General features: G+C 42.2%; 2 protein-coding genes across 3 annotated transcripts; both read right to left on the bottom strand.

Moving 5' to 3' along the window:
* Positions 1 to 6,663, bottom strand: LOC127756432 (phosphatidate cytidylyltransferase 1-like). 2 transcript variants are annotated; one of them, XM_052281767.1, is made up of 12 exons: positions 6,438 to 6,663; positions 5,617 to 5,708; positions 4,916 to 5,169; positions 4,633 to 4,784; positions 3,798 to 3,939; positions 2,948 to 3,104; positions 2,684 to 2,731; positions 2,502 to 2,588; positions 1,496 to 1,624; positions 1,343 to 1,399; positions 529 to 612; positions 1 to 449 (listed from the first exon to the last, which is right to left on the bottom strand). In XM_052281767.1, the coding sequence occupies exons 2-12, from the start codon at positions 5,692 to 5,694 to the stop codon at positions 360 to 362; spliced, it is 1,278 nt and encodes a 425-aa protein (XP_052137727.1). In that variant the 5' UTR covers positions 5,695 to 5,708; positions 6,438 to 6,663; the 3' UTR covers positions 1 to 359. The 2 variants fall into 2 exon arrangements, with proteins under 2 accessions (XP_052137727.1, XP_052137734.1); XM_052281774.1 differs by having other exon boundaries at positions 6,433 to 6,663.
* A 12,259-nt stretch (positions 6,664 to 18,922) lies between these two features.
* On the bottom strand, positions 18,923 to 20,625 carry LOC127763831 (uncharacterized). Its single transcript, XM_052288632.1, has one exon. It carries the CDS (start codon positions 19,983 to 19,985, stop codon positions 19,398 to 19,400), a length of 588 nt encoding a protein of 195 aa, XP_052144592.1. The 5' UTR covers positions 19,986 to 20,625; the 3' UTR covers positions 18,923 to 19,397.
* Positions 20,626 to 21,484: the final 859 nt, after the last annotated feature.

Consider the following 21,484-nt stretch of genomic DNA (forward strand, 5'->3'; position numbering starts at 1 on the left):
TTTTAAAAGGGGAATAAATTTTCCTCATTTCCTGTGTTATCTTGTGCATCTTGCACATATTTGATGTGAGGCCAACACACGAAGTGATACACACGAATACAACCTTTTCCGGTTCCCTAGTTACAAGGGCAGAAATGATGAGAATTAGCGTAAAAGGATAAACCGATCGCCAGAGAAGGCAACGTAAGTGGAGAGCGAATCAAGTACCTAAATCGCTAAACCCCATCCACACTCTATTCTGTACAATGGTTTGGAAAGGGACGTTGCTCTATCGCCGTATAGAGAAGCTATGCTGCTATACATGGAACCGAGCGCTCAAAAACAACATACTGTATGCTTCATCATAAGCAAACTAGTTCTCAGCTCTGCATTAATTGCCTTTCATGGTAGATTTCCCCAAGCTGCTGATATAAGAATTTCTGCTCCTCAAAGGTTAGATTTCTTAGAATCTGGATGACAAAAGATCGGAAATGCATAAGAATCACACAAGACAATAGTAAACAGGCTCAAATGAAGCATGGTCCTGACCTGTTCCAAGATTAGCTCAACAGAGTAGTTTTGGGGCGATATGAATGATTGGTGATATATGTATGCAAAAACTGCCATAACCATCTGGGGAAAATGAACAGGAACAAGTTTAGCAACTTGCAACATGAAAGCTTGTTAGGATGATAAAAAATAATCATGCATGTCTAATACTGACCAGAATAAATGAATGTGATGTTAGCATCAAACATCTATTTCGGCTTTTCTATGTATATAAGTGACAACTTTGTCATCTTGAACATTTCCATGTCAAATTTGAATTTTCTAAAGCCAGAAAATAAGAAAACTACATGTGGAAGAATATTGTGTAATGTTAAAAAAATAAGAGAGAAATTAAAGGGCAATCATAAGTGCAATGTAGAGAAGTTGAAGTGGGCGAGCGGCAGATTCACAACCAGCACCATCACTAGTATTTCTTTTAAAAGGAGTAAAGATTCTGCAGAAGCTATTTTTAAATTCTATTGTTAATACTCGGTATAAAGGACTTGTTTGCTATGTACTTGCTTTCTATTAACATTAGTCAGAATAACAGTAAAGTGAAGGAAAATAGGGCTTAAAACTTTGGCACATCTAGCTAGCTCAGAGGGGAAATTCGTAACACAGGGAAATACAAGAAAGCTAGCCAAAAACAATTTGCCACAGTGGAGTTCACAGGCAAATAACTTGACAACAGGCCCCTAACAAATTTCATATAGCTAAAATATGTATATAGAAACACATATCGCTTTCATATGTATGTATATTATATGGGCAGTGACATTTTCTTATAATTAGAATATTCTTCGAGATTACTTACCTGACAATCCATTCGGTCAGTAATCCCACCATGCCCAGGTATGCTGTCTCCAAAATCCTACCACATCAAAAGAGTGATCAACAGAAATAAAAACAGTACAGTTTCCATACTTCAAGAAGTAATCCCGAGGAAGCAAAAGGAGGCACTGCTTACCTTTATTTTAAAGGCCCTCTTGAAGCCACTTGCAAAGAAACCTCCAAAAGGTGCTATTATTGATGCAAACAAACCTAGTGCTAAAGCATGCCACTGCACAGGCAAAAGAACAACTTCCTTCCAAGGGAACTGTCAACAATACATGTAATAACTTATTAACTTTAGCCAAAAACATCCATTGCTTGGACAACATGATAAAAAACAAAATTCAAATGAAAAACTAAAACAGATTAATATATACAGTAGGGGGCTCCCCTACTGTTTTCCAGTGGAAAAAAGAACAGCTAAAACAGATGACTCATCATGGTCAGGTATCATTAATTCATAAAACAAGGAAATTGAATGGAGTTTCAAAGAAAGTAAATGTGTTGCTTAAGTAGAGTTCATGCAAAGGACATGATTATGGTTGTCTCGCCTTTTTCAAGGACTAAAAAGGGGATAAACTGCATTACTCATTCAAGCATTCATGTGATCACCTGGCATCTTTTTGGTCTTTTATAGACTTTCTACTTGTTCTACATCATTCTTCTTGTATAACGAGAAAGCGGTAATTATTCTGCTGAATGATATGACGAATTTACAGTGCGATAACTTAGTGCACAAAATAGTATTAGATAGAAAGCCCATTACTTTTTTGAAAGAACAAAGAATATCCCAATAATTCTTATTCCTAAAACTTAGAATACAAAGGCTGGTGCTTTTTCAAGTATAACAGGACGCAGCATCTTGACTTGGAACAAGGAACTTTGCTCCTCTTGTGATTTCAACGGAATTATAAACAAATCAACTAACTCAATTCCATGTTCCCAAGTTTTCCGGTCTATAACCCAAAAAAAAATATCAGTATGATAATGGGTATGAGAACTGAAAACTTTCCTTGGCCACATTGATAATATTCATGGTTAGGCTTTACCTTAGGAACTTAACCTAGAGGGGTAACGTAAACAACCTATAACAGCAAAAGTAAAATAAATAAATTGAACAGAATAATGTTCAATGTTCTTACCCCCTTTGGCACCCATTCTCCCAAAGAATAATGTTCTGGCTTAAACATAGGACCAGGGTCACAACGAAGCCACCCTGTCGACAGGTCCTGAAATCATTTGCGTGATAAATATAAGAAAAGAATCACAGTAGCAAATTGTGTAGACAACTCACAATCACATTCCAAAGGAAATGATATCTCACTTTTCTTGGGCATGTCAACCATTGGAAACGGCCCATTACATTTGCTAACTGCCAAAAAAAAAGGGAGTGAAAAACAGTGTCAAATATAACTAGAAATATAATGTCCAGATATCATCTTTTGCATGAAAAACTGAAATGAATTATTATTTAAAGCTACCCCTTGAAGTGGCATAGTAGTCTTGCGTGAAAATAAACCATGCTAACTGACATAGACTAGCATAGTTAGAGAACTACAACAACAATTAACAGAAGCTTTCATCTCACCACAAAAGCAGATATGATAGTTGTCACAGATGCACCAATAAAACCCTCCCAAGTTTTCTTTGGAGATAACTTGATCAGAGGTGTTCTCCCAAGAAAGAACCCAAATAGATAGGCAGCAATGTCGTTAATCACAATGAGAGAAGCAGGCAACAGAAACCTGTGTAAGTAGCATTACAAAGGAATTATATGGAGTTTGTCAAATGGTGTCTATAATGTAATCTGTTTCTAGATAAATAGCATGCACATAATATGACAAGTTCTCTACAATCTACAGTACATCATTTACTGATGTGTGGATGACATTGGATAGTTCGACCCAAAAAAAGAACTCTACCTGCTCATAATTGGTACGGTGCAAAAAGGAAATAGCAAGGCACAAACATACTGTGTATGACTGTTTCATTTTTGCAAATGGTGCTCCTAAGATTTTCTGCTTTTTCCCTGATGGAGTACTGAGCATCCCAAAATTGGTAGGTCCATGGTGCAAACAGATATATAAATAGGTCAAATATGGCTGGCCCAGTGACTATATCATTGTTACAGTTAATATTCCTTTTAAGTTGAAGAGGATCAGGGTAAATTGTTTTTTGCAGCTGCCAGACAAGTTGGGCAGCATGATGTTACTACTGTAGAATTCTGCAAAGTTAAGCATAGAGCACAGAGGATTTAGAGTCTCAGAAAATTTTTGTGGTGTTTTTTGTTTAACTTCTATACATGAGGAAACTTCTGAATGATTAATTACCTAATAAAAAACATGTTAGAGTCACTATTAAATTAAAATTGCTACAAGAAATCATGCATCTAATTTTTTTTTAACACGGAGGTGTTAGCAAGGAAATATATGGCTTACCAGAACATCCCTTCAAATATATTTGCCACGGTAAAAGAAGATTGTGCAAAAACCGTTAAAAGGATCATGTGCGTCCAGGCATATTGTTTGAACTGATACTTGTATGTCTTTTTCTTCAGAGTCAAAATAAACCAGACAAATCCTGGATCATGGCAGTTTACATTATACTTTTTGCCAGACAAGAACTAGATATCGCCAAGATGACAGATTACCAAAGTAGGACTGTATATAGCATAACTAATCCAATCGAGTGAATGGAAAAAATTGTCAAAGAAACAAGCATGTGCACATTAGATCCTTTTTGAACACTTAGGCAGGTCTGCAATGTTATACAAGCACTGAGCTCTGAACATTTGAAAAGGGCTCATGGGATGATGCCAAGTCCAAAACAATTGAAATGAAGTGGATTCTCTGCCAACCGGTTTAAATCAATAAAACAAAGAGGAACCAAGAAGTTCGCATGAATACTTGTTTTAATGCCAGAGCTAAAACTATACTCAAGACAACTAAAAAGATGAAAACTAAATAATGAATGCAGAAACTGTTCTCTAGATAATATTCAGTTGGTGTTTTAATGCCAGTGCTATAGATGAAATGATACCACTCAAGACAACTGAAATCATGAAAAACTAAATAATGACTGCGGAAGTTGGCTGTGGGATTCTTTAGCAGCGCAGGGGGCCATAGATGATATGGGTACAATGTAGTTAGTTTGGACAAGCTCTTTAAAGCTATGATCATGTAAGAAACACATAACTATTCTTGAGTCTTTTTAAACACAATGAAATTCTTAATGAATAGTTATTGTTTCAAATTAATTGCACACTGTACTTACCAGCAATGTAAAGAAAATAGCAAATGAACATCTGATACTTTATGAGACCACTGACAACCTTATACAATAAGTGATCTGAAGTTACTGTGTTAACAAGCTGTCGACTAAGAAAACGCCCATAAGTAAACAACATTGCTGTGAAAAAGAAGTGCCTGCAAAAAAAATACCCTTACATAAAGAACTTGAACAGAATAGGCATACTTTTGAAAAGCATTGCATTGATGGCATCTACGAGATTAAAAAAAATTCCAGCTCAAATCATAGTACAATTGAAATGACCTACCAATTCAGTAGCCTGAAACCTGGTAGTTGTTTTTCTTCACTGGATTTTCTGAGTAGGTTAAAAAGCTCTTTGGCCATGAATATTTGAATAACAACCACCATGGCCCAGATATAGAGGTGACCCATATAAACTATCAACACAAAGCCTCCAATCATCCATACTGTAGAATATGTACGGATAAGCATTGACTTATACTTATTCTGATCATTGACAAGCAAAGCTGGTCCATTGGTTCTATTCCCATCTGCAGTAACCTGAACAAAAAGGTATCAATAAGCTCCAAAAAATGTGTGCCAGGTGTAACACAAAACAAGTTGTTGCTTTAGCTTTGCATCGTGCTCCTGTTTCAGTGACTCGGAAAACTCAAAAAATAATAAAAAGGAAGAATGAAGAGATGGAAGAGTAAATAAATGTAGTAACAACAGAGCAAACAATTTTTATTCACATCAACAACTCACCCTACAGGTATGGTTATGAGAAGTCCAAAATAATCAAGAAAGTAAAGTTAAAAGATAGGCATTTTGGTTACACAATAGCACAGCAAGCTCACTATACAAACAAAATAAATGAACCACTCTTCCCAACCACAAGGGTCTGCCCAACCACAAAAATAAATAAACACGGAGATATGAAGGCAATGCATACTGAGAAACCAAGGGGCCTTTCTGTTTGCTAAAATTTGTCATAATGAAATAGCCTACCTCAGTAGGACGTCTTCGCTGCCTGGCACGTCCTACATGAGAAGCAGAAACATCACTAGAGCTTGTGTCCCTTTCCATCGCTGCTATTTGATCTATATAAAATCATAGTAGTCAATCAGACCGGATTCAATAAGAACACATACTGACTATAGCGAGTAACTCATAGAATACACAGTAAACAGAACTTTACAATTTAGAGATGGTTCTGATAAGTAGAATGTGCAACAATTGGAGATCACAGTACAAAGCTCGCTCTAACACTAAACTGCCATAACAACAAGTAACTCGGCAAACTAGCAGTTCGTGCGTGTGAAATGATTAGATGACAAGAAGCCAACCATGCAAACTTCCTTGCTGTGGCACGGCAAGCGCCCCCCTTTGCCCCACACCTACAACACTGAATATCCAACGTCCACGCAATAAACTAAACACATCGCTGTCACGATTATTGATTCCTGCTCGCAGCCGCTCATCTGCAGGCCGTTCCCCAACTCATCCCTCTTAATAACAATTTGGTTCGAGAGAATACCTCCAGCTAACCAACTAAAAATCATTCGCAACAGCAGCATTCCATGGCCAGCTAAAAAGCCAGGGCGTAATATTCCCCCCGGAATTCGTTTTTAAAACGAAAAGCAATCACTAGCCCACTGTGCCGCATCAATCACAACCCCAGAGTCACGCACGAACACCTGATAACGAATCCCTCAACAACACAAACATCAAACAAGCCCACCCCTAAAACTAGCACGGAACTGCTTGCAATCCAACCAGCAACCAGCAAAGTAAGCGAAAGGGACGAGCGGGTGAGATTGAGACCTCACCGCGAAGCGAGCCCTCGGGCCGGAGGAGGGCGCCGTCGCCGGAGAAAGGCCCCGAGCTCGCCGGAACCCTAACTCGGCGAGGCGCGCGGCGCGGGGAGAGGAGGCGGCGGCAGCGTGCTTCGAGAAGGGGGAGGAGAGAGAGTCTAGAGAGGGAGAGGGAGTTGTGGACTTGCGGAGCTGTGCGTGGTGGCTGGCTCTGCTTCGTAATTATCGTGGGGGAAATTCCAATTCCTTGCTTGGCTTTGCGGGCTTAAATAGCTCGGCTTCCGAAACAAGGCTCGGCTCGGGTCGGTTCGGTCGGTCGGGGGAGAATGGAATGAGAAAATGGGTGGAAGCAATTCACCCAAGTACACCGAGCGGGGCTCACCGGGTGTGCTACAAGTAGTCTAGGGCCCCACCTGGGATGCGGCTCGCCCAGGGACTCCCTCCCTCTGAAGAAATAGATCGTGTCCGTGTGTCCTTTCTATAACCCGGGAGCATTTTCTTTCGTCCCCGCAAACGAAACGCGTGAGTCGCGTGACAGTTATTTCTGGCTGGCTCGGCTGGAAACTGAGCGCGCCAGGCACACGAAAGGCCAAGGAGAAAAGACCATCAAGTATTACTAATGGGGTGTCTAGATGGGAGTCCATGTCACATCGGATGTTTGGACGCTAATTTAAAGTATTAAACATAGAGTAATAAAAAAACTAATTTCATAAATGAGAGCTAATCCGTGAGACGATTTTTTTAAGCCTAATAATTAATCCATAATTATCAAAAATTTACTATAGCATCACATTGTCAAAATCATAGCGTAATTAGATTCAAAAGATTCGTCTCGCGAATTAGTCCAAGCTTATGAAATGGGTTTTGTAATTAGTGTATGTTTAATACTCTAATTTAGAGTCTAAACATAAACATCCGATGTGATAGGGACTTAGAATAAGTCTCTGAAAACCAAACAGCCCCTATTACTTGCGTACGTGCGCACTATACGCTCTCGACTGAGTTTCAGTACGGAGTAGTACTAGCTAATACGGAGTACGGAGTACTAGCCAAAACGACTTTGAGTTTGTTTAATGAATTTCCTAATGTGTAAAAAAACAAATTCTAACGACAAACTTGGACATGTGTCGAAATTTGTAATTAGAATTGGGTTCTTTTTAGGATGCCTGTTTTCCACGCGCATGTTTTTAAACTATACTCCCTCCGGTTTCATATTAGTTGTCGTTGAAGCAATGTACTCTGTGGATGATAATTCCTGACGTTTGAGCATCTCTGTGGAAGTTAATGACGAATTTGCCTATGTTAAACTAATTAATGTCTTAATGGTATTGCTGTTTCCAATATCAGCGTTTACACTACCGTGATGCATGACTAATCAGCTCCATTGCATGACCTGCACGGTGCGGTCTTCCAGTTAATTTAATAGGGGTAAAACAGGAATAGTTATCTTAATTAATCATGCCTTGTTTCAGGATTATGGATACCACATACCTAATAGTAGTTGACTAAATCTCGGCAGTACCCACCACATACCATGTCCTATATAGAAACAACCTGCGGATATAGGAGGAGTTCCGGATAAGGAAAGACAACCAGAGTTCTACATGGAAACGACAAGGACTACTCGGATTGTATTCGTATTGGTTTCCCTAGTTCTACTTGAACAAGGGGATACCTATGGGTATAAATACAAGGCCCCCTATGAGGAGAGGAGACATACACGATCAACACCCACCATAGAAGACACGATAATCAACACACCCACCATAGAAGACACGGAACAACAGAAGCCAACATACACCAAGACAAGACGCCGGATATCGACTTCAGAGATAGGCACGGCTAATCCCCTACGGTATCTCCGGATACTGTCAAGAGAGACGAAAGCACTGTCTCTGATCTCGTCGGGCACGAACTCGAGGAGGAAGATTACCCTGTTGTCGACTACGAGTCAGACCTTCAGACCGTCATGTCGACAACAGTTAGCTAGGCTACCCCAAATATTGTACTGGTGTGATTATAGTGAATAAGAGCCAATACCGGCTTCGGCCAACAGGATGTAGGGTTATTACTTAACAATTCAGGGACCCGAACCTGTATAAAAATCATATCTCCATCTCTTTTACCTCAGTCTCGCGTATACCCTAGTACCGACGATCCCCATACCATGCAAATATCGGAATCGCGACATCAAACGTCGACACCTCGGTATGTGAGATTATGTCTAAAACATCAATTAATATGAAACCGGAGGGAGTACTTAATAGTACTTCCTTCGTCTTGGAATATAGCAACTTATAATCAGATGGGACGCGTCCTAACTCTACTAATCTGAACATGTGTTCTAAGTTGCTATATTCTGAGATGGAGGAAATATATGTTTTTTCAAAAAAAAATCTATATTGAAGTTGTTTTAAAAAATTATATTAATTATTTTTTAAGAAATAGTTAATATTTTATTAGACATGTGTTAAAATATCCTCTTTTTTCATGCGGGATTAGTTCGTAATCTACCCTATAATTCACCGACTACACTCCTATAAACCTCATGCATCAAATCCGATGGTCAAGAATGATCGAATTCAATGGTTCGAGATCGTCGTGGACCCTCTCCCTTCCGCACGCGCTTGGCACCCACACCTGCCTGCATTCCTCCTCTCCCCTTCCCTCACGCGCGTCCCCCAATCACGCCGAGAACCCCGTCTCTGCCCTCCTCTCTCTCGCACTCACCCAGCTCCGCCGACGCTGCACCCTCACGCCACCGACGCTCCGCCATCGCGACGCCGCCTCGCCACCCGCGACGCCGCCTCACCCCTCACGCCAACCGCCGCCGACCGGCGCCGCCACCAGCATCGCCGATTCTCCATCGCGCCCTATCGTGGCCCGCATCGCCGATCTACCCTGACCGGCGCCGCCGCCCGCATCACCCATCTACTCCGTGCCTCCACGTCAACCTCCATCGCCTCCCCGGGCTCGAGACCGTCGCCGTCATCGGGAAGACCAATGGCGCCAACCTCTTCGCCTGGGATGACCGCCGGGGCCTCCTCGCTGTCGGCCGCTGGAAGCGCCTGACCATCTTCCGCCTTGACAATGAGAATTCAGCTCCGCATTGCCTCTTCTTTCTCGGTTGTGATTTGAGTGTTTATGGCTATGGTTTGACTGTTACATCATTTGGGTTTCGGTGGAAATTGAGATGGCCTGTTGGTAGTGCTCAATTTGGAGAATGGGAAGTATGATACGGGGGATTATCTAATCAGGTTGAAATAGATATTCAGTGGAAATTAAATCAAACACTGGAAGAGTTGCTTCCAATCCTCACTGTTCTGCTGTTCTTCTTGATAATGGCTTCTTCTAGATTCTTGCCTGATGCTTGCTTGGTTGGGTTTTGCAAAGGATTAATGCCTGGTTGTCGTGCATTGGATCCGGCAGGAGTGCCCCAGGTCAGAGTTACTTGTTAGCAGAATAATTGAATTCTTCATGCTGTTAATTTTCAGGTGCTTTTAGCCACCTGTAGCAAATGTTGACTGCATGATAAAAAAAACTAAACTTTGTTTACTTGTGAATTGTTGCATTACGGTGATCTACAAAAAATCTACCTTTTCATTTTATGTTCGAACTGGCGGTGTCGATTTTGGTTAAACTTTGACACCTGAAGGATCTTAGCTTGAAGATAAATGTGCATCTGCTGTTTTAGATGCACTTGGTTCTGTCCAGGGAAGATTAACTGTGGATTCTTTAGTTACTGAAACATTTGGAACAGCTGGCTATTAAAACCACAAATTCACAAGCTATATTACTTAAGTGCTGCTTGTGAATTTTGGTTAACTTTGACACCTGAAGGATCTTACCTTGAAGATAAATGCGCATCTGCTGTTTTAGATGCACTTGGTTCTGTTCAGGGAAGATTAACTGTGGATTCTTTAGTTACTGATTATTAGTCTTTACAGTCTAGCGTGTGAAACCGTGAATGCCACTTCTGCGTTTCATTCACTTGTGTTCAGGTTTTAGCAAACATAATTCAGATTGGTCTGGATGGCATAGCATATGAATGATTATTGAAGCTGCCAGTAGTTGAATAATGCTTTGACCATAAGTAGCACCCCGAATATGTTATATGCAGGATTATCAGTACTTGTTTGCGTTTGTTGCACCGTCTTTCATTTTTGTAGCCATTGTCTCATGATGAAGCAAGATCATTATTTGCGTTTGTTGCACCGTATGTCAATGAAGCCAAGGAGACCAAGAGCAGTAGTTCTCTACCTCAAAAGGTAGCTGAATCTGAAATAGAATTTTGCTTTTTCATTTATGTAATATATTTTCCTTTCTGTATTGAGCTTGGAGATCTCAACATGATTTAGGATTTATACATGTTGATTGGTGAATGTTAGCACCTATATACATGTTCTATTTTTTTTCTTAAAGATAATTGCTTTTTTTTTTGTATTTCGTTGTTTCCTAAGATGTACCAACATTTCTTAAAGACGATTTCCTCACGGACTTGCTTTTCATAAGAAATATGGTAAAAAATGAAGTATGTAATTTAAGTATTACATTTTGTGGATAGGATTACAAAAATATATGAGAGCACTATCAAATGTTGCTGTAGCGGAAGCAATAAGCACACATTTACTTTTTTCCCCGCGTGACTATTCCACTTATTGCTATTCCATGAGCTTCTTGATTCAGCTCACAAACACAAGACAATTGATTTGGAGTTCACTTTTTAATACAGGTATATATATTAGGTGTCTTATATATTAGTCTAATGACATCATTGCTTCTACATGAAACAAACTAAGTGGTCTGCTACTACATTTTTTGGTATTGTCATTCTTATAGGTGCTTAATGTTGAAAGATATATTCTACGGAATATCCAGTAGACGAATCTCTTGGTTGCTTTTTACTAGGACTCAGGTCTTAATCGCCATTTCATTTTTTTAATCCTTTCGAATTGTTTACCCAGATTTTAATCCACGTGCCTTCCATATTTATGATGATTGCTTAGGACTTGATCATAGAAAGGGAGGTTAAAGAATGCAACAAAGCCATCAATTACCATCTTCAACGACTTGGGCGGCGAAACAAGGGTTTATTTTCAATGATACGAATTCATCCATTTATTATCTTTGTTGCCTTGTCTTTATAACCGCGAGACATTATTTTTCACCAGTAACTCTGATGAAATGTAGTATTATGTCAATGACCAAATTTGTCATAATCTTTATATGCATTTTGACATTGACACGGTATCTTTTCCTGCTGTATCACCTATATTACTGCTTATCAATTTCTAATTTTGGTAGCAAGCCATTCAAGTGACACCGTAGCGTTAGTACGGAATACTACTAAATAAGAGAACACAGCCTTTGAGTAGTAGACTAGCGTAGTAGCCGTCCCAGTCCCCGACTCCCCGTGTATCAAGATGACTCGTGTGGGATACATTCGCCGTCCAGATGCAACGCGGTCAGAAACCGTCTCCGCACCTCAAAGTTGAAGCAGCCGACCCGAGTCACCCGACCCTTCCAGTCGTCGCCCGCGCGCCGTCTACAAGAAAACCGACAATGCAGAACGATCCGGTCCAGTGCGATCGCGACGGCGTGTAGCCGTCAAGACGGAAGCGACCAAGTTCAAACTTCAAAGACGACGAGAAAGAAATTGTGAAGCGTGGTGGCATGTTCGGCACCACCGGAAAGTGCCCGCGACCGCGCGCGACTCCTCTCGGTTCACCTCGCATCGCATCCGCTTTTCGGTGGAGGTGGGGTATCCGTCGCCTTTGCTTTTCCATCGCCGGCCCACGTGGGTTGGGTGCCGAGGTAGTGGGGGCATAAAAAGACGACAACAAAAGGGAAGGGGAATTTCAGCCCACGTTGCGGAATATGGGATCTTCCATTTCTTACTTGCTTTAAGTTCACTTTAGGTCCCTAAATTTATCGCCAGGTTTAAAATTTATTCATGAACAGAAATACCAGGTATAAATACTCATCCTCCAACTAACAATACAATGTTGTCATGTTTACGGATAAGGCATATCTCATATCCGACGACTTATGAAATATATGAGTATGGTATACCTTCACGTACACGGGTTGTTTTCGTATACGTTGTAGGAATCCGTTACAAATTATGAAAAATATCTCTAAGAGTCAAGTGATTTCCAAAGTCCTACTCGGAGGGGATAAAGTTTCTATTATATCATACGAGATCCGATGTCTCTGAGTCTTACTTAGAGATCAAGATGATCCACGGTATAAAAGGGACCCCCGAGGAGGGGTGCAAGGCATTGAAATTCATCGCCAACACACCCGCCATAGTTTACAAAGCCGGGGTACGCGGAGCCAAGCCGCCGGGAAATCTCATCGAATAAATCGACTACGATCTTGTCGGTATCATCGAATTCGTCTACTTCCACAATACTTGTTAACAACCAAATTTGGTAACATCGGCATCGGAAAAGAAGATTAGATCGAAGTGGAGTCGGAGGCGGAGATCGATTCGGGAACAGAGTAGGAATCGGCTAGAGTCCAGATCGGCTACGATTAGGATCGGCTGAGTCTGAGTCAGACTAGGTAGGCTGATGCAGTCGATTCCGACAATACAACTTGGTGTGTGACATCGGGTTGAATTGAGGTGCTTCAAGATGATTGCCGCACACGGATAGAGTCCTGAGAAGGCAATTGTATCTATTAATTAGGATATTTTATGTAATTTCCTTAGAGATATGCTTGGGCAAAAGTCTGCCGCAAAGACTTATGGTATATTAGAGTTTGTTAGAGATAATCGTCATGTCCGGTATGGACATATCTTGTAATTCTCGGGTATAAATAGACCCTGAGCCCTATATAATTCTTAACACACACGTTCAATACAATTTCGGCGCATCGCCACTCTTTTGCTTTAGTTTTATTTCGATGAGTTCTTGCTTTCGGGTTGAGCTGCATCGGTTTCGATCTTCAAGAAGAGGTAAAACTTGTTATGACGGCTTGCGTTCTCGGGATTAGTGCTTCCATCTTTATGACACTCTAATCTTGTTTATGTAATTCGTCGAGTTATCATATATCTTACATAATCTCTAGCAATATCGTCATCTAACCCACAATCGGCTAACATCTGTTAATAGAGGGCAGCCGATTAGGTTAAATATCGACGTTGGTTTAGATTATATAAGATATCTACCACTCTATAAAACTTTCAGCGGCTTGATTGTCTAGATATTGTTCTTCTTTTCATACTTAATGTTGCATCAGTTGAGTTTGACCGATTAAGTCGTGCTTAGAATATCAATCTCTAGCCTGCCTTCTGGTTGCCGATTAGGGTAGTATCGGAGTTTTAGCCGATCTTATCTGATTTAACTATATTTGCTTTATATGCTTCATTGACACGTTAGATCTGCCCTTTATGTCAATATATTATTGCATTTAAGTATATTAGGCTTCTGTTTGGTATATTCTGCTTGTTTCAACATCTTAATATAGAGTTGTATCGGAGTACTAGCCGATACATGCTAGATCTATCTGATCGGCTATACTGTAAACACATATAGTTCTGTTATTAACATATATTTCAATCTAAGTGATTTATACTGTCTCGGCATGGCGACCGATCTATCCCAATCACTTGATTTAAGTATATGTCGATATAAGAATTATATTCTGTTAACATCTATAGCCGATCGAATAGATTTAGTTCTTTATTATCTATTTATAACCGCCGATCGATTCACATATGACATCGGCTCAAAGATAAATGATATGTCATCGGCACATAGCTGATCGGCTATCATTTATGGATTTAACCGCGGTTGTCTTGTCTTTGTTTCTTGTTGATTGCAGGATCAAATCAACTAGCACGCTAGCATACCCGAAGGCGAGCTTTGGACCTGCACTGGAGTTAAGCAGATCTCCCAGGCCTCGTGTTTTTCATCAACAGTACTATGTGGTTTTTTTATCATCAATCCCATATAAACTGGACTAGGGCTATTACATGATAAGGGGCCTGAACTAGTATAATCCTTGTCTTTCTGTTTGCTTGATGTCGTACTACGTAAATCCTCGTTCTAACGTACCCCAATACCCTAATCATTCGATTTACGAGTATCACTCATCGACACATGTCAACTTTGATCCTTCGGTAGCAGAGTGGTCGGTTTTGACGGACGTGGTGAGTGGGACCCATGTGGGCCCCACATGTCAGTGGCCAACTCACCACGTGGAGCCCATATAGGTCCCACTCACCTTGTCAACCAAAAGTTACCACCATATTGCGATATTATGAGTTTAGAGATGGGCTATACCTAATATTTCGGTGTAGGGATGAATTTCAGACTTGGCGACAATTCGAGGGACCTAAAGTGAACATGTTCCTTCTTACTCGAATCCCTACTCCCATCCTCGAAAGGGGATCTCTGCTCCAGTAGTCCGGTTCCATGTTGGGTCGGCCTGGCTAAGCGTTGCAGAGTGCAGACTTGGGCTAGAAAGGTACTGGACTAGTGATATTTTTTGCATAATAAATGCAGGCCTCATTTGATCTTCTTGTTTTGTCTCAGAAAGAAGATTTTTTTAGTCATTTTTAGTTTTCTACTCTGATTTTTTTTCTTTAAGTGTTATGCCGACATGGGCATATTGATATCGTATAACAGCAAAGATCGATGGAGTTCCTCTGGTAGATATTATAAGTCTGGATTATTGGCGACGAAGATCTGTTCAGTCAAGAGGGCACCAAACCACGAGGTACACAGTTCGCTGAAAATAACAGATCCAACGGGTAATGGAATTGGGATGCGATGATGATATAAGCGCGTTTCCGTCCAGCTGGCCCAATCAAAACTATTACAAAGATAGCCATTTTCGCCTGCAATGCTATAGTGGATGCATACTAAGCCACACATAACTGACCAAAACGACTTTGGCGAAGCCGACGGTGATGCTTGCAGAGAGATGCAAGAGCAAGACGTACTGTTGCTTCTCACACCAACATAGTCCATTAGTCCCTACAAGAAGCGGATGATTGGATCGACTTGCACGTAACATAACAAGTTGATACATAACAAAAGCAGCGCAAACGAGGTTTTGGTACTCTCGTCGTCCTCGTCTCTTGGTATCTTTGGTTAGAGAGAAGCGCTCGTATCTTCGACGACGTTCTCTCTCAAGTGCTACAAGTGATCGATCGATTGGGTGGGCGGCAGTGGATGGAAGCGAATGGTAGCCCATTAGAAGTCCTGTTTTACCGGCCGTCTTGTCCTTTTTGCTACTAGCTTTTCCCGTTCTCTAGGAGTTCATGTTGTATGTAATAGATTTTTTCGGCTTCGTTCCCCATGTATCCCTCGGCGACAATCTAGACGGGTTGCAGAGATGTGATATTTTTCCTCTTAATATACTGACGTGTGTAAAGCTTTTGCAAGTTTGTAAAAAAAGTTGAGACATAAGAAAATGCTCAATGGTTTCTAGTTCTCATTCTGAATCAGTGCTGCATAGAGTGGCCTCTTTGGCTCTTTCGTCCGAGACTTCTCTGAACTCGGAACTCAGCTTTGATGTCGTCAAAGACCAAAACTGTCTTTGATATCGCACAGAATAATTCAGCTTGAAATTTGACTCGACTCGATTCGGTTCAGAGACACCACATGGAAAGAATGATCAGACTTTGTAGCAAGTAGTTTGGTTCTAGGTTCCATAGCATGTGCGCCCGGAAATTAAACTGGGCTTTACAAAAGCACTTCCCATAACTTCAGGCGTGTGCCAGTGGATCGAAGAACTCACGTAGAAACCAAGCATGATAAATACTTAAAATAGAAGACGAACTTGCACAGAGGACAAAAACAAACAATGTAGTAGAAACGAGGATCACGTACGCTAATTAGCGGCAGTGTCATGTCATGTCATATCGCTCAAGCTAAGCTAGCAGGTATAAGGCTCAATGGCTCATCTCATCCAGTTGCTAGCTAGCTGCTAGCTATTTGAGATTGATTTGGTGGCCACTTTTACCTGGAAGCAGTTGAGCCCCTCCAGCTTTTTGCCAAAAGGCCATCCAGGCACATGAGCGCCAATTTGAGAATTGACATCAAAAGGTGGCCGTGAGAGAGGAGGAGCAGTGACTTGTGTGAGCTTGTGCTTAATGGAAGAATGGCCATCATGGTGCTTGTGGTCCATGCCATTGGCTTTGCATATACATATAGCACATATATAAAGATGCATTTGGTCCACTCAAAGCCTAGATCAACAATATATACTTTCTCTGGGTCCTTCACCCAAGGCCCACACGAACCAACACTCTTCCGCTCTTATCTATCTCAAAATTACACGCACAAGTGCACAACTACACAACATGTTTGTATCCCTCCAAAAAACAAAAGCAAGAAAACTGCACAACCATGTACGAATCACTTGCCCACACATGCATAAGCACAAGCTTTTAAGTTGGCAAGCGCCCTAATTAAAGTTCATTTGATTAGTTAGCCTGATCAGGGGTCCATCACTTGGAAGCCAACTAATTAGGTCGACACCTTCACGTTCCGGTACATGTCGTTGCCACGAGAGACGGGTGTGGTGCTACTGATGGCCTACGTACTGTTGAGATAAAAACAGCTATGAATTCCTACTCCAAAAGAGCTCGGCGACACATGAACACATGCACTCAATCAGCTCTATTTTATATTTAAACATTGGCATATGCTTAAAGTTCTCTTATATCTGCATCAAGCTCTGCTGCACCACACCAGTTGCCATTACAATTTTAGACGTTGCAACTTCACAAGCCTAAATGAAGTCATTATGGAAGTGCCAATTGCCTTCCCTCTCATCATGGGTAGATGGTTTAGCAGTTTTCATGACAGCTAGCTCTAAGTGGTTTTAGGAAAGAATAAACTAAATCAATATACAATACTACTAGTTCACCTCAACACCTGAGCTGATCATGGGAGAGCTAGCTGGTCGAGGATTTAACCGGCAGAAAGAAATGGACCTCCCTTGCTGTTACAGCAATTTAAAGCTAGGTACGTACTCCGTTGCCTTGTGGCTGCTGAAGAATGTGCCAAGAGTTTATTAACTGTACAATCATTCAGAGAATTCCAGGCCAATGATTATGCAGGATTTCTGAGAATTTGGTTATTGGAGTACATGGGGGCTAGCGGCGCTCCCCAGTTGACGGCGTGGTACGGCTGAATTTTTGGAGGGGCTAAACTACTAATTATGAGCCCCATTAGGGAAGCAAGTTAGCTTAAGAATCAACTAGTAAAATCTCGAGCAGCATTCTCATGGGGAAGAACGATTAAACAAACGGAGTGCGTGGAGATGGTTGAAAGATAATCATGTAGTGGACATCCCCAACAAAAACAAAACTCCATTTGAGCCCCAGGCAAGATCAGTGGAGCAGTATAGATTAAGTATATCTTTGCATGTGGTATCCATACTCTAATACTATACTGCTAGTGTCCAGTGATGATTCATCAGCACCATACATACATATATACTCCGACCTTCTAACTAATCCATGACCATCCTCTTTAAAAGAAAAAACAATTCCATGATGAACAAATTTATGGAGAAGATCAACCGTATTCTTTGTAGATTACAGTGTTGCCAAAGCTCCCAGCCGTAGTAACTAACAAACATCTGTTCCACTACTGTTCACGTGTACTTCACTGATTTGTGGGAGGAATAACAAATGAGACATCCTTAGATAAGGCAGCAGCTGCGAGTGGTCTTCCTCCCTCTTGATTGAATGAAAGAAAGAAAATAAAGAATGAGAAGGAACAAATTGTACGTACCCATCTTTATGTCAAATCCATAATGCTTACAAAGAGGAAGCTTTAGTTTGCAACTTTTTTTTTAGCGAAAACAACAGAAAAGAAAGAGTAATATAGTCCTCTGTACTAGCTACCAGTATACTAAATTAACCAGCAACAAATAAACCATAACCTACACGGAAATCTTAAAGCAAAAGCTAGCGGAGCTCCTAACGCATCAATTTAGAGGCATAATCAGCTAGCTCCAGCCTCCAACAGAGGGAAAGCCGAGGGAGGGTTTATCCTTATATCCTGCAGCTCTGCTTCTTTAGCTTCAGTAGTTGCAACGGTTGTTGGGTGATCAGTATGTGTCATATGGCTTAAAGCTGCAGCTGCTAGTGGAGGGAGGGATGGCCATGGCCGTGGCCCGGGGCCTCACTGGCAATCATTGGCCTACTCATTGATTGCTTAAGCGTTCAGAACTTTCGCATACTCATGATGATCAGAACAATATGCACCGAGGGGCCTGCTCTTTCTTTCGTTCTTTCCTTCTCACTCTCTGCCATCTTGCAGGACAAAAGAGAGAGCGAAATATGGAATGTAGGGCGCAGCACGGAATACTAAAATTTCCAGAGGAATTTACAAGTTCGCACCAATATCAAAGTGACAGTTGGTTTAGTGGTATAGCGCTTTTGGAGAAGAAAAATAGTGAAAGGGCAAATAGATGGGGGCTCCTAGCTAGGAGTAGCTTGCTGGTGTGAGCGTGGAATGTGTAGCAGGCTAGCAGCATAGTAGCAGAAAATTGAGGGGAAGATCAAGATCCATCTATTGCTGGTGTGATTTGCACCTCATACCTTTCAGAAAAAAAATATATAATTGCACCTTTGCTAGAAGGATGCTAGAGAAATATTGTGTACACAATTTTAATATGTATGTACAGAACAATGCAAACTGCTGTAGCAACTAGTAACTAGTTGAGCCCATAACTGGATCATAGGTGCTGTAAAGATAGAGGGGCATAGCAAAAATTGTATCTTTTTCTTCACAAAGACATCATTTCACCCTGTAAAGGAGCAGGGAAGAGGATGATGCTCTAATAAAGGAGACGGGCCGGGGAAAGAGTGGCAAAAGTAAAAATAAAAAATAAAAACCCGGAGGGCAAACAGAAGGAATTGGCAAAAGAAACTAAGTAAAAAACCAAGAACCCAATGGGAAAAAATAGAGAAGAAGAAGAAAAAAAAACGAACACCTCGTTTGATTACAAGTCATCCTCGGTGATGCTCTCCAGGTGAGGTCGCCACACGGCGACGCGCCCGCGCCGCCGGTCTCTCGCCGTCGACGCCTTCTCCTTCATGATCTCCGACAGGTACCTCTCGTTGGCCAGCAGCCGCTCCTTCTCGCCCTCCGAGCCGACGCGGGTGGGCGGCGCGGCCGCTGCGTTGCTGGCAGCTCGGCCGCCGGCGGCCTCATCAGCGGTTTCTTTCCTCCTCCGCCGCCTCCTCGCCGCCGCGGGCGAGAGCGCTTGGGCCGCCTTCGCCTTCTCCTTCTCCTTCTCCTTCTCCGGTGGGGCCATCACCGGCATGAGGAAGTAGATCTTGCCCTTCTGCAGCTCGGCATTGGGCGGCAGGATGACGGGCTTCTGGACGACGATCCCGCCTCCCCCGCCGTCGGCGGGGCACGTGGACGGCGGCTTCCGGAGGACGTGCTTGGGGTACGCCTTCATGATCTCGCCGGCGAGCACCGGCCCGCTGATCTCCTCCACGCGGCCGTTGGAGTGCACGATGCGCACCACGTCCAGCGCCCCGCACGGCAGGATGCACGCGATGCAGCACCGTATGGTGTCCATGCCCGACGTCGGCTCGCCGGCCGGCAGCACGTACGGACCGATCTCCTCCGCCCCCACCGGCACTCTCCCCCTCTCTCGCCGCCGGCCGCTTCGCCGAGCTAGCTAGCTCATGGGGTTGCAGGCTTGCAGAGCGCGCACGAGGAGGAGGAGGAGGAGGAGAAGAAGAAGAAGAACTCAACCGAGCGATGAGTTTGTCCGCTACACGTGCGAGCGGGCGAGCGAGAGAGCTCACCTGGCCTTGGGTCTTTTTGCTGCGGGAATGGTTCGCGCTTTTGTGTGTATATATATAATATATCTAGATATATACCACATAAATATAGTGTCACCTTAGGATACTAGCTAAGCTTAGCTTAGGGATGCAGAATTGGTTCTTGTTCTTTCTAGCTCGTGTGCGAGCAAGCAAGCAGCTGAGATCACTCTACTACTATGCCTCAGGACCTCTCCTCTATATTTTTTCTACCACCAGCTGGTACTCAACTTGTTGGCTTTATGTAGTAGATTGAAAGATCAGGGGATATATAGAAATGAGATGGGACTGTGTGAATTGTGGATACATTCATCTTTTCTTATTTTCCTTTTATCTATCCTATTGGGCCTTTGAGTGGAACCCCTGGCCTAAATCATTGCTACTCCACAACCATTGTACTTTGGTTAGGGTTAGCTAGGGGACTGGTTTTCATGGCCTCATCATGTGTGGGGGACTGGGGGATGGTCTGTAAAATTTCGGATTAGTGCACACCGATGGGATGGGAAAGAGAGGAACTGATGAAATGTGGTGATCTGTGTGTGGTACTGTGGTACCATGCATGCATATTAGTAGATGTGGTCTTGGGGGGAATGGACCGGATAGCGCATATTAGCTTGTGATGTCACTGTTGTCATGATTAAGGACTAGTTGAATATGTTTCTCATTTAGGGACCTCTATTGGACAAGCATGCATTTAATTAGGGGGCAAATATACCATCAAACAAGAACTTGTGTCTCACATCCATGAGTATATATGTCTATCTGATTCTGAAGGTTTGAACCGACGTCCAAAACGGGGGAAATTGGGGTTCATGACATCGAAAGATGCGGAGTTTTAAAATATATATCATCCAAAAACATCGGTAAATTTTATTACCATCCAAATTTACAGTTCACCCGTTCACCGAGGGATCAAGCTAGTCGGTCTGCAGCACGTTTAATTCCAGACCTTAACATTGCTGAGCTAATGGTTGGTGGTGCAATGTGCATCTGAGCCATGACGGCAAAGGGAATAATGGAGAAACTGAGCAAGGAAAGGGTAAGAATGGAGCCAATTAACGGTAGGAGGTAGCAACTGCCGGTTCGGTGCTTGGCTCGATCCTCTCTCTATAGTTTGTATTTGAGCGGTTGGCGTGCGGCTTTGGAGCTTGCATTTTTGGTGCACATCCTTCCTCAATAGCCAGCTGTCGATGAAAGATTTTCTTGTAATTTTTTTCCCCTATTTCAGATGACCTCCTTCGGTCGTTATCCC

Source organism: Oryza glaberrima, chromosome 1, assembly GCF_000147395.1.
Source record: "Oryza glaberrima chromosome 1, OglaRS2, whole genome shotgun sequence".
In the NCBI taxonomy this organism is placed as follows: Eukaryota; Viridiplantae; Streptophyta; class Magnoliopsida; order Poales; family Poaceae; genus Oryza; species Oryza glaberrima.